Source organism: Micropterus dolomieu, linkage group LG17, assembly GCF_021292245.1.
Source record: "Micropterus dolomieu isolate WLL.071019.BEF.003 ecotype Adirondacks linkage group LG17, ASM2129224v1, whole genome shotgun sequence".
Taxonomy (NCBI): Eukaryota; Metazoa; Chordata; class Actinopteri; order Centrarchiformes; family Centrarchidae; genus Micropterus; species Micropterus dolomieu.
The window spans coordinates 19,061,508-19,077,552 of record NC_060166.1 but is presented as its reverse complement, the minus strand read 5'-3'; the positions used below and the strand labels follow the sequence as shown (position 1 = coordinate 19,077,552).

The 16,045-nt window shown below is 38.0% G+C and overlaps 2 protein-coding genes across 6 annotated transcripts in view; one reads left to right on the top strand and one right to left on the bottom strand.

Annotated features, from left to right (window-relative positions):
• grm5b (glutamate receptor, metabotropic 5b) overlaps nt 1-16,045 on the bottom strand; it is an 87,947-nt gene that overhangs the window by 15,746 nt on the left and 56,156 nt on the right. The gene's annotated exons all lie outside the window — the stretch shown is intronic.
• The window catches only part of LOC123985790 (choline transporter-like protein 5-A), a 15,182-nt gene continuing 2,163 nt past the window's right edge, over nt 3,027-16,045 (top strand). Inside the window, exons 1-18 of one of the 4 annotated variants that reach the window (XM_046073665.1) lie at nt 3,031-3,163; nt 3,298-3,410; nt 6,392-6,476; nt 6,843-6,971; nt 7,162-7,222; nt 7,940-8,006; nt 8,619-8,702; nt 10,078-10,190; nt 10,742-10,873; nt 11,770-11,869; nt 11,991-12,083; nt 12,305-12,392; nt 13,459-13,727; nt 13,834-13,928; nt 14,041-14,144; nt 14,277-14,350; nt 14,774-14,844; nt 15,071-15,159. In XM_046073665.1, coding sequence (XP_045929621.1) covers nt 3,379-3,410; nt 6,392-6,476; nt 6,843-6,971; nt 7,162-7,222; nt 7,940-8,006; nt 8,619-8,702; nt 10,078-10,190; nt 10,742-10,873; nt 11,770-11,869; nt 11,991-12,083; nt 12,305-12,392; nt 13,459-13,727; nt 13,834-13,928; nt 14,041-14,144; nt 14,277-14,350; nt 14,774-14,844; nt 15,071-15,159 — 1,686 coding nt within the window. In that variant the 5' untranslated portion in view covers nt 3,031-3,163; nt 3,298-3,378. Of the gene's footprint in view, nt 3,164-3,297; nt 3,411-6,391; nt 6,477-6,842; nt 6,972-7,161; nt 7,223-7,939; nt 8,064-8,618; nt 8,703-10,077; nt 10,191-10,741; nt 10,874-11,769; nt 11,870-11,990; nt 12,084-12,304; nt 12,393-13,458; nt 13,728-13,833; nt 13,929-14,040; nt 14,145-14,276; nt 14,351-14,773; nt 14,845-15,070; nt 15,160-16,045 lie in introns of those variants that run through there. The other 3 variants (XM_046073663.1, XM_046073666.1, XM_046073667.1) reach the window with 3 other exon arrangements.

Here is a 16,045-nt window from a genome sequence, read left to right as displayed (position 1 = left end):
AATCAAGTTGTAATTCCAAAAACTAAAGTAAAAAGCTAATTTAATAAAACCAGTTAACTCTGACCTCCTCCCGCTGGTAAACGGCATAGTTGTCAGAGTAGAACCAGTCGCTTAACGATGCTTCATACCATGTAAGTTACCAACTTAGTTACCTCCATAGTTCGAACTAGGATTTTGGGAAACAGTTGTGTCGCAACTGTATAGTTCCAACCAAGGAAGTTGCTACCGTAGTTAGCAACGTTGCTCTTAGGAAACGCACCCCAGGAGAACAGTTCCTGAACTCCTGAATTGCTTCACTTAGACGCTGAACAATTCAGTACTTTCACAAGTTTCACAAATCCTTTGTCCCCACACAACAGAAATATAGTATTTTTATCAAGTCTTTGGCACAGTCAGAAACGTTATCTTTCATCATCATTTTACCTGAAGGCAGTTTTAATGTAAGAATCTCCTGAAGCTCTAGCTGCAGTCTCCTGTTCCTGTGTTCTCAAACAGCAGGCAGAGCTTCTAAGTATGAGATCATCACTGTCCCAACTCTCACTCTCTTATTCCCATTTACTTGTACATGTATCTCACCCGAGGGTTAGATCATTGGGAGCTTTCAAATGCTGATTTCCTTTTTTGTCTTTTATGTAAGATGTGCAAAAATGTCCAAACTATTCAGTATTTCTCCTGAATTTGCATTCCTTTCAGAATAGAAAGTATCTGAAACTCTGATTTACAGAACTAATGACATACAGTATATTCTACCACCTTTTTATTCATTCCTACATGCAAAAAGATTTAAAAGGCTGCTAGAACCAGAATTGTCTAGTGCAACTTATCTGCCACTGCCATCTATCCTGGCTCCACTATTGCCGAATAGGCTTCTGCAAATATTGTTCTCATCTACTGCTATTTGGACAGCAAGTGCTATTCCTACTACCACATCATGGTACGGACGGTTTTTTTAGGGTTAAGACGTGGTTTTAGGGTTCAGGTTACAATGGCGTTAAGTTTAGAATTAGGGGAAGGGTTAAGGTTAGGCAGGTAGTTGTTATGGTTAAGGTTAGGGTAAGGGGCTAGAGAATTCATTATGTCAATGAGATGTCCCCACAGGGATAGAGGGACGAACTTGTGTGTTTGTGTGTGTGTGTGTGTGTGTGTGTGTGTGTGTGTGTGTGTGTGTTGCCTCATATCTTAGTATGAGCTCATTCCCAAAGAGCAGTATGGAGCAGACATGGTTAATGGAGTTCTGAGTGAGTGGCTCAGAGAAGGGTCCACTGGTGTGTGTGTGGGTGTGTGCGTGTGTGTGTGTGTGTGTGTGTGTGTGTGTGTGTGTATGTGTGTGTGTGTGTGTGTGTGTGTGTGTGTATGTGTGTTTCTGAGGGCTACTGGTGACATCAGCCTATAAAGACATGAATCCACTAATCCTACTTTACACACAGACTACTTACCACACTAGCCTACATTTCTACACACGCACACACACACACACACACACACACATTCTCCACTGTATGTGATTATATGGGTTAACGCATAAAGAGCATGGACACAGACGTAACTACATAGTCATACACACTCACAGGCGCACACTTACTTACAAGAGGGTTGTTTCCTAAATCACTCCACTCCAGCTCTTTTACTACCAAACACGGATGACATCATTCCTAATGACATCACCCTCACTCTCTCAAGCACCCCCCCTCCCCCCGTCTGCACCTTGTACTGAGCCCCCATCTGTCTTTTGTCTAACCCCTTCCTTCCTTTCATCACTGCCAAACGCACACACACACACGAAGTATAAACACAATCTCTTCACTCTTACCTTTGTCATTAATTACATCACCCAATTTACTGATACTCACCTGTGAACTGCATTAATGCGACCAAAACTCTTAATACATGTTGCAGGATTTTACATTGATTTTAGATTTCAAAACAACACACAATGTATGTTGAAATGTACTGTAGTAATGATGTACAATACTACCGTACTTAAAGGTACAGTGTGTAAGATTAGTCCAGAATTTTAGTTCTGGCAAGAAAACACACTGATACAAATGATATATTATATATGATATAAACATCTGATTCTGACAAATGATGAAATATGCATCCCATGATTGCCAATCCTTTTGATTTCTTTCTACCTCTCTCGAGCTTTAATCCCCCCCCCCCCCCAAACACACATGATGAAATCTGCCCATCCACTACAACTATTAGAAACAGTATCAATGCTGTTTATTATTCCACATATTTGTCAGCCGTGTCTAAACAGTGACAGAGAGAAGCCCCTTACCGCAGATCATCATACAAGGTGATGGAGATCCCATATTATACAAAATCCACTTTTTTTTCACAAATTTGAAAATATGCTAGTGGTCCACTCTACCGGGAGTCCTAAAAAACTGTCCACACTTTTTGACCATTATGAGTGTACCACCCAGGTACTCATGGTGCACTGAAAATTATGCCAAACTTGTCAAAGTGAACGCAATTATGCACTAAAAATAGCAAGTTTAAGGATGAAAGAGATTGAAACAAAAAACTAGTCTTGCACAGCCAGGCCTATCTCTACACTTTGATGCAGCGCTGTGCCAGCTAGGTCCTGCCCCTCTTCTGGGCTCCAGGAAGCTGGGATTGAATAGAGGTGCTGAAGCAATGGACAAAGCTTAATTCATGAGGTTATTAGAAAGATCAGCTCTTACTTTAGATGTGATTAGAAAAGATCCGAGGAGCAGAATGGCTTAGAGAGTAGCCTGGTGAAATGCTGTCTCCTATTTGTTTGGAGCATGTGGCCGGGAATTACACTTTAATTATTAGTTATTATTAGTAATTTTGTGTTTGATTATTTTATGCCACTGCAGGGTTTTGGCACTGAGGGATAGTGGAAGGTTGAAAAAAAGCAAACTTCATAATTCACACACACACACACACAAATGCAGATTTCTCCCATGGTTACTGGGAGCCTAGGTCCTAGGCCTAATTCTAGTCTCCACACTGTATAACTGCTTATAGGATGCAGCATATCTGCTTCCTGTTTCTCAGTGAAATGACCTGTCTGTCTGTCTGTCTGTCTGTCTGTCTGTCCAGCCTGGTTACATGGGGATCCCAGGAAGGTACTCCATCCAACAGACAGTTATGGCCAGTTCTGTGGTCAGAAGGAAACTACCAATGCGTAAGTCACTATTACACACTACACACCAGATCCCTTTAAACCCTGCACGGGCTTTTGTTATTAGGTCATTATTATTAATTGGTTATTATATAATTGTGTTGTGATATTAATACCTGTATCTAATACCTAACTAGTGAGACCAGGCTGAGATTTTCTCAGAACTGTCACTATAGACGCAGTGGTATCCAGAGAGGAAGCCCCTTTCCACTAGAGAGATGGACAGTTACCGGCTGATCTTGAGTTATAGGTGAACATTTTACACAAGCAGTTTCTTTAGTAGCAATCAGATATTGTATAACATGTTCATGCTGCCAGTATCACATAATTGTTGCAGTCTGGACTGAAATATTTCAGGAGAATAGCTTATGATATGATATTATGATATTTTATCATTGCTTTAATTAGTTTTAGAGTGATTTTTTAAACTTCAGTTGATAAGGGTGTGACAGCCGCGTTCCACACTCTGGGTACTCATAGTGCACTGCATTTTGCCAAAATGGTAATGGTATGCACTCAAAATAGTGTGATTGTGAGTACGAAAGAGCGCAAATTTGTACGCTGCAATGGCCACTTGTGGGTCTATTTTCAAGGCTGTTTTTACTTAAACATTCTTCTTAAGATTGAATACAAACATTCTAGGATGTTTGGTCTTTCAGTGAGCCTCCTCCCCAAATAATCTGCACAAAGTGGCCCTCAAATGACCATCAAAGTGCACATACCAGAAATAAACTGGGACATGTTCCATGGAATCTGAATTTACAGTTCTCTTCTTTCGCTTTAACGTACTAACAAATCATGCAACAGGTGGTAGATATATCCATACCAGCTTCCATTTATCTGCAGAATTTCTAGTTTCCAGTTAACAAGTTCGAGGCTGCACAATGGATTATGGGATATCCAAGGCTGCTAATAATACACTGGTTCTGTCCTCCAAATTCAGGCAAAATAAGGCTGCATTTGAAGGAGTCTTTGATATGGGACAGAACTTATCAACCTGCTGTGATGTATTCTGGCCAAAAATGCAGACTTCAGAAGATCCAATCCCTGAATTAGGACACATATTTTCCATCTCTGTTTGGGAGGAAACCAAAATTATAGTAGTACAAGCATTTGGCAGTTTTAATACCCATTCTCTTTGTCTCTTGTAAACAATTAATTCAATGCAATTCAGCTTTATTGGCATGAATGTCAAACAGCAATATTGCCAAACGCTTAAAATATGATACAAAAGAAAACAACAGTAAAAGTGTGTGTGTGTGTGTGTGTGTGTGTGTGTGTGTGCACGCCCGCACCTTAGGTCAAAAATATGTAGAAGTAATTTTATGTTTAGGATCAATAAAGAAATATATTCATTGACAAAAACCAAATACAAAATCAGTATCAAAGAAAAATAAATAAAGTATCAAATGTAAAAAACAAACAAACAAAAAAACGTGAAGTTTTAATCCTTTTTTCGAGGAACAATTACTAGGAACAATGAAAATAATTATAATTAGAAAATTTTACAGTACAAGTATTTAATATATCAGTCTAGTCAATTATCTCTTCAATATCTAAATCTGATGCTCAGCATTGTGCCTGATACCGTTCAATTCTCCATGGGACTGGTCCAAAAAGAAACTTCTCCTTAAAAAACTGATGCAACTATAGTAATAAGTGAAACCATCTGGTTCACCAGGCTGCAGGAGAGTGATAAGGGTGTGTGTCAGAGGATTCACTGGGATGTGTGACTGAGAGATACAGACAGAGAAACCCTTAAAACCTGAAGAATCAACAAACACACAGTACATTTCTCTTGTTTGTGTTGCCATCTACTGGTGATTCATGCTGAAGAGATTTATTTTCTTTATCCGTACAATAAGTGACACAGCAGATGAGCCACTGATATTAAAAGAGCCTGGATTCGTCTTGATAGTTCAGAGGTAACAATATATTCAGGAAGTGTAATCAAAAGAATATATGTATGTTCAGATTTGACTGAATTATGATTTTAAGAAGGAGTAAAATATTTGATGCAAATTGCTTCTACTGGAGTCCTATGATGCCTTTTCACTGCTCGTGTTCAAAGACAAGCCATAACTGGAGTTCTTAACTATCTTGTTGTTTGTTAGTGTATTTTTTCTTTCTTTATTTTTTCTTTAAATAATTAGAATTAAATAATTCTTTAGATAATTGCCTAACGTAGAAGGTACAAAATCACATTAAAAAAATACCAGCGTGGGTAGTGTGATAGCAGGTCATGATTCATTTTTATATTACGTATATCTACAGTAAACATTTTTCCCCCTCAAGACAGTCCAGTTTCCATACACACAGCATGGTCAATATAATACTACTACTAATAATAATAATAAGAAGAAGAAGAAGAAGAAGAAGAAGAATATAAAGTGCTTCATAGAGAGAAAGGTTAAATAAAATACCCCAGTGAATGACATAATACATTAAGAAATAACAACAAAATAAAACATTAAAATAAGCGGGATAAACGATAAAGTGAGAATAAAATATAAAAATAAGCAGGTAGCTCAGATAAAATCAGGATTTGCTTTCAGATAAAAGTTCGGTTTTAGAAGAGACTTAAGACACTGACTCCGACAGCCTAATTTCCTCGGGCAGGTCGTGTTAGAGCCTCCGGGTTGTCACCAAATTGCAAGATATGTTGCTATTTAGCCTCTCAAACTCTTGATGTTTCTAGGTTGGTTTGAATTTAGACTAACAAAAGAGAAAAAAAACAGGCGGTGTCCAAAATAGTATGTTGTACCTGTTCCAATACCTCAAAGAAGAGAAAGAGAAACGATATTTTGTGCACTATTCTATTAACTGGAAATGGTGCTGCATTCAGTGTTCATGCTTTGTAGAAGCTGCAGGATCTCCAGTATAATTTTAAATACATTTCTGCTTATTTCAACAATGGGTGGCTGCAAACATAAATTTTTAAGGCTGAGGCACCAGCAGGTGTTTCAGAAGTTAACAAGTGAAGTAAACAGTGCCAAAGGGACCACAAACATGGCTAGACTTTCACAAGACTTTAAACTTTAAAGTTCTTCTACTCTGCTTTGATATAAAGCAACACTCTCTGCTTGGGGTTGCACAAAGGAACAAATTCTGGGTTATGTAGGAAATCATTACCTGAAATGAAGCAGAAAGTGCAGACTAGAGAAAAGTCAAATTACAGTATTTAATCGCAAAATAATTCCTGACTCTTAACATTAACACTTTTTTTTGCAGGAAGAAACCCATCCTTTTCTATTTCAACATCTTGAAATGTACCAACCCGACTATACTCATCAACCTACAGTGCCCCACAACTCAGGTACTCTATTAACAATGAATGATGTGTTTATCTGCTGCAGTAACAGGGCATCAGTTTATCACGGTCACATCTGCTGCACCTGATTTATCATGTCAGTTTAAGCTAATGAGTATAGGATTGAGACACTCTTTACTTCAAACACTGTAGAACAACACAGATATATTGAACATCGCTCATTAACTTAAACAACATTGTTGTTGTCAATAAAAAAAGTTCTTGTTACTGAAAGTAGCTTAATGTTTACAAGTTGACTGCAAACTTGCATTGATAAATTATCGGTTTGATCCATAGGTGTGATCCCATAACAGTAGTAATTAGCTTCCCTAAATAAATTAACAATCTGTCTGTGTGAAATTTCTATTTTAGATGTGTGTGTCAAAGTGCCCAGACAAGTTTGCCACCTACACTGAGATGCAGTTGCAGCACAAACTCGGCAAGAGTTCCTGGGAATATTACAGACAGTTCTGTAAGCCTGGCTTTAACAACCCTGACAAGGTACCAGTACTGATACATGAAATACATGTCCTCAGAAAAACTTCTCTGCATCTTTGCTGGTGATGTAGTCCTGCAGTAAACCCGAATTCCCCCTTTTTAAACATGAGACCAAATAAAATACTTTTTTTTGTCCATAAAACAATTACATACTATTATTCTAACCCTTCTGTCTCTCCTCTGTTTCTTCTAGCCAGTGTCTCAGGTTCTACGAGATGAGGACTGTCCCTCCATGATTGTACCTAGCAGACCATGTAAGGATGAGACACCTCTCTCTCCAACAATTTCAACAAATTATGTCAGAATTAGAATTTTTCCCCATGATTTGGGGGTTTTTTTGCTGACCAAAATCATTCCAATAACCTGTCCATGTGCTCCATCATATAAATCTGATTACATTTATACAATTGATGGAATTGCTCATCAGCTAAAATGTTTTGTTTAAATTGTTTATTTTTTTGTTTTTGTTTTTTTCATTTATGTTATTGCTTACTTACTCATTTATTGATTTGTATTTATACTTATTAATCTATCTTCTATTACATATTATTCATTTCTTCACCCGGTCCATAACCAGCGACTCCCTAAAATAGAGTGACACCTGGAGGAAGCAACCTCCTTTGGGTCTGTGGGGGGGGGGACAAACATATCCAAACACAATTAAACCAAAATAGATAAATAGATAATCGATAAAAGAATGATAGAATAAATTGGAAAGTGAAAAATAAATAAATCGAAAAAACTCTGACCTGTCCCAGTTCCACCCAGACACATCTTCATCTCCCTAGAAATATTTTTTTCTCTTCCTTCTTCTCTCTCTCTCTTCTCCTATATCATTACACACACAACTCCCATACAGCTCTAAATGTCAAGTCTCCTTGATATTTTTAACAATAATGCACTCATATATAATAATGTAAGAACATGTATGTCTTTGTGTGTGTGTGTGTGTGTGTGTCTGTGTGACTCAGTTCTCCAGAGATGTCTACCAGACTTCATCACGCTGAATGGGACTGTGACTGTAGCAAACAGAACCAGGTTTAAAGACGCTCTGGAAATGGCACGCAGTGTTACTGAACTCCAACATGCTGCCAAGTACTGTAACTTCTTCTTTTACATATCTTTAAAACGTCTCTTTTGCTGATTAGTCAAAGATCACTCAATAGTACCAACAAACTAACTGCACCAATCAACACCTCCCCCAAAGCCAGAAGACCCCGTGGGTGACTTACTTTCAGACAGCTGACTGGTGACATACTCTCTAGCTACAGGAGACTAGCTACAAGTTTGTATTTTAACTTCCAGATGTGCAAGAAAAAATACAGTTCATAGTTTGTTAGGCAGTGAAGTGGTGGTTGAGGAAGGGAGCATTTAAGATGTTTGCATTAGAAAAATTAATAGTGATATGTGTGAACATTTTCTTACAAATATAAATTCCATTGTACAAGAGGTCAGATATTTTGCTGAAAAATAACTCATCAAGACCTTACCTTGTCAGCATCTAGGGGATTCTAAAAAATACTGTGTTTGTCTTTAATATAACATCGAAGGGACCAGTCTCTGTTTTCTCTCTGTGTTCAGGACCCTTTTAATTTCTAGTCAAATTCCTACTTTTGCATATTAACCCTCATTTCTCTCTCCTCCACACAGGGGTATAACAGAACTAATGGACACTAAGGAGCTGGGCATGAAGATAGTGGAAGATTACGCCAAGTCATGGGCATGGATACTCATGTAACTACACAAACAACACACACAAAGAACAGCAACGGTCGAAGGGAGAGGGATGAAGGGGTCGAGAGAAGAGAGATGAAGGGGTCGAGGATGGAGGGATGAAGGGGTCGAGGGGAGAATGGTTCATTGATGTTTCATGTTTGTTCCATTTAACAGATATGTCATAGTGCTTCACAAATTTGTCAAAATTTAAAGTTGTAATCCTTAAAATTTCACTCCTGATCATCAATAACACAGCAAACAAGCTGGTGTATCTGTTTATAGTGCAGCCAAACAAACTTGTGTTGTTTTGGTAAAGCAGTCTATGGAACCCTTTAGAGGATTTTACTAAAATTATAATGTAAACTCCACAATAGCATTATAATTTTCCACATGTGTTATGGGAATAAAAATGTATATGAAAATGCAATAATCCAATTTGCATTTGCAATAAGTGAAACAACGCCCCCAGTCTAGCGCATTTACATTTACATGTCACGGATCTTTAGTTAGGACATCAATTTCTCGTCAGTGTTGGGAATAACGCGTTACAAAATTAGCGCAATTACAGTAATGTATTGCTTTTTGCTGTAATGCAGTACAAAAGAAAAATCTGTAATATTATTTAGGGTTAAATTGCAACGCATTTTAACCTGATATGAAGTGGTGTTTTGTTTTTTTAATAACACCGACAAACATTTCAGTGGCAGAAAATCAAATGAGTAAAAGAGTAATGTTATTTCCTGTTGCGGGAATCCGATGGTCGAGATTGTTTGCAGGGTGCGAACCACAGGGGATGATGGAACATACGTAAATAGATTTTTATGGGCTATGTGTTTGTGCTTTTAACGAATTACTTTCATGATCAGAGAGGCTGCTGTCAGTTCATCCTGACCAATCCTGTCGGAGATTCAAATATGTTGCTGTACCTCTAGTAGCATCTTTCTTAATGGGGAGACAATTTCCCCCCTGACTCTGCCACTATTCCACCAATAAAAACTACTATATAGAGAGATAATTACAGAATGTAAATGCAATCAATGGCCATTGTAGAAAAAATTACGATGATGACAAAAACGGGATTTGATTTTCATTCAATATTAAGGATTATAACTTTTTAATGGATGTTACAGCAATAAAGTGAACCTATATTATATAACTTTGCAACTGTTGAAGTAATGTGCATGATATTTTTGTCAGCCTGAAATCATTTAGTTTTAGAAGAGTCACTGTGAGATGAATCATGTGAAGATTGTTGAATGTTTCAAAATCTGAACAAATTTCACATGACAAGGGTTATTTCAAGTTTCAAGTTCAAGTTGCATCTACATACATAACTGTATTATTTTAAGATTGTATTTAAGATGTTTTTAACTCTCTTGAATTTGTGTTTCAGAGGTCTGCTGTTATCCTTGGCTGTTAGTCTGGTCTTCATCCTGCTGCTGAGGTTCACAGCTGGTTTGCTGTTGTGGACTACCATCATCGCTGTCATCCTGCTGCTGGCATACGGTGTGTACTTAGGGCTTTTAGAAGGATGGCTAGAGAACAGCGATCTGGTGGAAGTGTGAGCAGAAGTGGTCTGAGTTGAAGTGGCTAGTAATTGCTGGTTGACTCGAGGCACTAGCACCGGAATCCTCGAACACAGCAAAAAACACTTTAACAAAGACAAGAAGGGAAGCAGTCACAAAAACACAAGAGTTACACTAGAAAGGCTTCAGTCGAGAGCTACTATACTGCTGGTTGGATAGAAACAATCTAGCGATTAATGGGGCTGTTTGAGGAGCCATCAGGTATGAAGAATAGCCAGGGACAAGTTCAATCTTATATCTTTTTGCTACAGTTTCCGAGTTGAATGACATGTTTCCTCAAAGCTTTGTTACCTGCTGCTGTCAGGTGGTGCTGGCAGCAGTGATCTGACTTGAAAGGAACAACTCAATTATGTCATGACGTGATGGAAGTAGCACTGGGAGAAGTAGTGAAACCATTTCTGAAACATCGTATAAGTGTTTTTCAGATTACTCATTGAATGTGTATCTGTGTGTTTGTTTTTGTGTATGCAGCTATGTGGTACTGCTCCACGGAGTTATCCCAGATCAGACACAGACCAGGCTCTGATGTTGCCATTGTAGAAGTTGGCCTGCACACTGACCTGCAGGTCTATCTACAGCTCACACAGACGTGGATCATATTATGTAAGTCTGTCTGTTTTGTCATTATTATCAAGATTCTTACTTTTGGATATTTAGTGCCGGTGTTAAATCAAGATCTCTATATCATTTAATAGGCCTTGAAAAGTTCTGTTTAAAATCAAAAGTCTAGTGAAAAGCAACTTTTCATCTTTCTAAAGAGGACTGTATTTGCTCTCTTGGACGGATTGTGCAGCAGTTTCCAATCTGGGAAGTGAGTTGCAAGTTTGTTTAAGAAACTACATTTTGATGGTGTCTACCTACCTTTCTATGCATAGCCAGTTCAAACTAGATGTTGGATAGAGAGGAACTGTTCAGAAGTTCCCTAAAAAAATAAATAAATAAAATGTTTTGTTTGCAATTTGATATTCAATATCAGTCAACAAAGCGGAATTTTCATTTCAATGGGACAAACACCTCCAACTAATGTGTTAATTAAGAGACGTTTGTGCATTTATTTGCTGACCATTTTATTCTTTAGGAAGCAGGCAACCATTGACCGGTCTGCATACATTATGACTCATTTTCATTTTCAACAAGTGCAAGAAGTAAATCAGATAATGTTGTTTTAACGTGTGTACTAACTCTCTTTTAAAAAAAAAAAAAAAGGATTGTTTTGAAGAATGACTACGAAGAATGAGCAAATTCTCTTCCAACAACGTTATATATTATTACATTAAATTGTATAGGTCTAGTCAGCCAACAACCACAGCCACAAAGCTGTAGTAATTCAGACTAAGATGACAAAATGAGTTTATGAAAAATTAGAAATAATTTGACGCACCTGAGTATCAAAACAGAAAACTCAAAAGCAAAAGCAGAAATGTAACAAATGAAAAATGCAATTGTCTTGGCCCTGAAAATATAAACAGTATAAACTTTCTGTTGTTTGTGTTTGCCAGTGGTGTCTCTGGGAGTGACAGAAGCTTCCATCTTGTTGATGTTGATCTTCTTGAGGAGAAGAGTCCGAGTGGCTATCGCCCTGCTTAGAGAGGCTAGCAAGTATGAACTCTAAAGACAAATGAAAAATCAGAGAAATTACATGTGTGAATGTCCTTCAAATTATGTGATCATGTTATTAATAAACAGTTTTTTCCCTGGCTTTATGGGTTTCCTGTTGCAGAGCCATCGGTCACATCATGTCCACGCTTTTCTTTCCAGTCATCACTTTTCTCTTGTTGACTGTTTGCATCTCCTACTGGGCGGTTACTGCCGTGTATCCTTCAGAGTGATCACAAGCAACAACAGGAAAAATGTTAAGAGAAACACATTTAGATTTTCTGGGAACATTTTGTACTTCAGAGCTAAGAGATTCACTTGAAGAACTCTTGCTCATGTTAAAACATGTATTTGTGAAACTCTTCACTTTCCAGAGGACAGAATTGGATTTTCTATTTTACAAGACATGTGTGTCTTTAACCAGCACTGTGAACCCAGTTACCTAGCCTCCTCAGGTGAAGCCATCTACAAAGTGATGTCTCCTGATGGGAGCTGCCCCTATGCCAACAGTACTTGCAACCCTGAGGTACAGTATATTATCACCTGTTTAATTTCTTTATAGTTCTGCTTTTTGAAGTCATAACAAAGTCAAACAATATATTTAGGAGTGTGTTGACTAAGGATTCAGGTCAAACTGCATTTGTCCATATTTTAAGGTCTGCAGTGGATTTGCACTATAGTGAAATGACAGAAAAGTAACTTAAAACTGTGTTTGAGTTCATGCTATGTGTATTTTTGATGTGCAGCCAGACCCATTTACATTTTCAGTCTGCTAAATGCTGCAGAATCTTAAAAAGGTAGTCCAAAAACTTTCCCTGATGGTAAACTGTGGTATGCTTTGACCCGTTAAGTGTCTGGTAAACAGCATTAAATGAGTTGGCCTACTCCATACACAGACAGCATGTACTTACGGGTTCAGTATGAAGTGTCATCCAGACGTGCGTACAACAAAATGCGGCTTTCTTGGCTTGCAAAATTATATTTTAAATTGACCAACATCATATGTGTAATTCAGGGTTCAATTCTAACCAGATAAAAAGATAAGTTGTCTCTCGCCATTGAGTACTGTACATATTTTTTCCAAAATAAGGTCCCATGAGCTGGAAGCGGAAGTGAGTGACTTAGGCTCTCTATAAGGTCCCATGGTGGTCCACCGGAAGGGGAGGGACTTGGGCTCTCTATACCAAAAAGGTGTTTTAGATGCTGCTAGAGAAGCCAACAAGTACTTTTTATTTGAAGCATACTGTCAAACAAACAAATTCTTACAGGAGTAGTAATCACAGACTTTCCTCTGTTTTGTTTTTTTATTTCTTTACAAAAATCCGTCAATGTGTCATCTTTCTACTGTCAGCTAAGCAGTAAAGGCATATGATGCCCAGAACATAATAAAAACTAAAGAAACTTAAATGTCTTAGTACTTTGTACTTTCTGTAGAAACGCATACTGTATGTTGTGCAACCCTTCACATTATCAGACCACACAACCTCAGTCTGCTCACTAAAATAATTAATATAATAATAAATGAGATTCATATTGCACAAACCTACTTAGCAAATACTTCTCCTCTGTTCTCCCTCTCTCGTCTCTGTCAGACCTTCAACGGAACCAACATCTCCAAAACAGCGTTGTGTCTGGGTTCTCAGTGTCTGTTTGCCTTCTATGGCGGGGAGACATCCTACCACCGCTACCTCTTCCTGCTGCAGCTGTCCAACCTGCTGGTTTTCCTCTGGTTGGTCAACTTCAGCTTGGCCCTGGAGCAGTGCACCCTGGCTGGGACGTTTTCTAGCTACTACTGGGCCAAGAGGAAGCCTCATGATATCACACCGTTCCCACTTCTTTCATCATTCTGCAGGGCTATCAGGTCAGGACACACTCAGGAGACCATGTTTCCTCTTTTATCCAGAGGAGGTAATACATAACAGACTGTGTGTAAGAAAGTATTGAGCTCTTCCTCTGTCTGTCTTCAGGTATCACACAGGGTCTTTGGCATTTGGTTCTCTAATTCTTGCAGTTGCCCAACTGGTCCGAATCATACTGGAATACCTGGAGGAGAAACTAAAAGGTTTACATACACACACACTAACACATAAGCACAGGTTCTCTTTACTTCCTCACTACTAATTTAATTGCTGCTGCTATCACTATCCTGATCTTGGGCATGTTGATCCATGTAGGTGCTGACAACAGCCTGTCCAAGTTCATAATGCACTGTCTGAAATGCTGTTTCTGGTGTTTGGAGAAATTCATACGCCACATGAACCGTAATGCTTATATCATGGTGAGTTGTTTTAAGTAGCGCTTTTTAGCATGGGTAGTATGTAGTAGTAGTAATACTAGCTATCCACTGTTCATTTAGTCAACAACAACCTTGTGTTGTTGTGACAGCTGTGTTTTGCCTCTTCTCCACCAGGTGGCAGTCTATGGTAAGAACTTCTGCACCTCAGCTCGAGAAGCCTTCTTCCTCCTCATGAGGAACGTGGTCAGGTAAGGAGGCTTAAAGGAGACCTATTATGCTTTTCCACATTTTATGAATTATCTACAATGTTATAATGTTAGATGTTCATGATATACATTGGCCAAAGTTTCAAAAAATGAGGTTAAAGAATTTATGTCCAATGTAGAAATATCCGACTTTCAACAACTTTCTAAGCGTTCCAGGTGCATGGTGATGCCTGACGCCAAAACTGAACCAAAAACATGGCTGACTGTGACAAACTCTTTGTCAAGTGTACACCCCTCAGCACTTGATTTTACACATTACAAATAAAAATACATATTTGTAGATAGTAAAATATTTGTGCATCATAGTACACATTGTGTGGATTGTTTTCTGTGGGTTACAAATATTAAAGTCCAATAAAATCTTCCATAGTAGCAGGGCTGAACTTCCTGACTCTGTGTCTACAGGGTTGCAGTTCTGGACAGAGTGACAGACTTTCTGTTGTTTCTGGGCAAAGTGCTGATAGCAGGAGGAGTTGGTAAGTGACAATGCAAGGCTGAGTGTTGAGCATTGGTCGAGCCACTGTCAGGTTCATGTCCCACAAAACAATTTTACAATCCAGTGGTTTATCAACAACTTATTTTTTAAATATAATTATTTGTTTCAGAAAAATATAACTCAGAGATTTGAGAACATATGTAGACAGCAAGACAGTGTGTCACTGTGTATGCATGTGTGTGTGTGCGTGTGCGTGTGCGGTTCAGGTGTGGTTGCGTTCTTCTTCTTTACTAGGAAGATCCCTGTTTTCCAGGAGGAAGTGCCCAATCTCAACTGCTACTGGGTCCCCCTACTGGTCAGAGTCACAAACACACACATGCACATATACAAACTATACATACACTCACATACATGATGAAAATCTTTTCCTTATTGATCAGCTTGCCGATAAAATAACAATCATTGAAGCCATTCCACCACAACTATAGCTAGGGCTGGGCAATAAAACAATAATGATAATTATTACAATATAATTTTCCTCAATAAGTGTTCAATATATTGTCAATAAATATTTGCTTTAATTCATTTGAATCATGAACCAATTAGCACTTAATTTTTCTATTAAAATATTTATTTTGCTTGGCATCAAGTGTTTGTCACATTCTGACCATAAAGAAAAGTTTAACCACATAATTAATTCATTCATTTTCAATTTTCACTCAGCAGCAAAAATCTGCATTTAAACTTGAAAGAAATAATGATTTGATATATATTGTGATAATTATAGATATCAAATGATACGAAATGTTTTTTATCATGATAACATTTTTGGCCACATCGCCCAGCCCTAACTATAGCAGCAACAAGATCTGGTCACACAAACCTGGATCTGAAGATTGAATTGGAGATAACATACTTGTGTCAGGGAGACACCCTCAATTTGTCCATCATCCACCTTTGGCCATAGTATAGGATATAAATGATATAGCAACAAGCAATGTTGGGATTACTGGACATGGACATTTTCATTTTATTGTTTGTTTTTACAGTTTACAATTTAACTTTATTTCCGACACAAAGGTTCATATCAGTAAAAGAAAAAAGAAAAGCATGTGTAGAGAAAGAGGTTTTAGATTTCTTTTCTTTATCTTAAAGGAGACCTATTATACTGCATTTCCAGTCCTACGTATATCATTGTTCTGTGACTCTTGTATAGCAGCTTTGCATGATTCAAAGTTCTA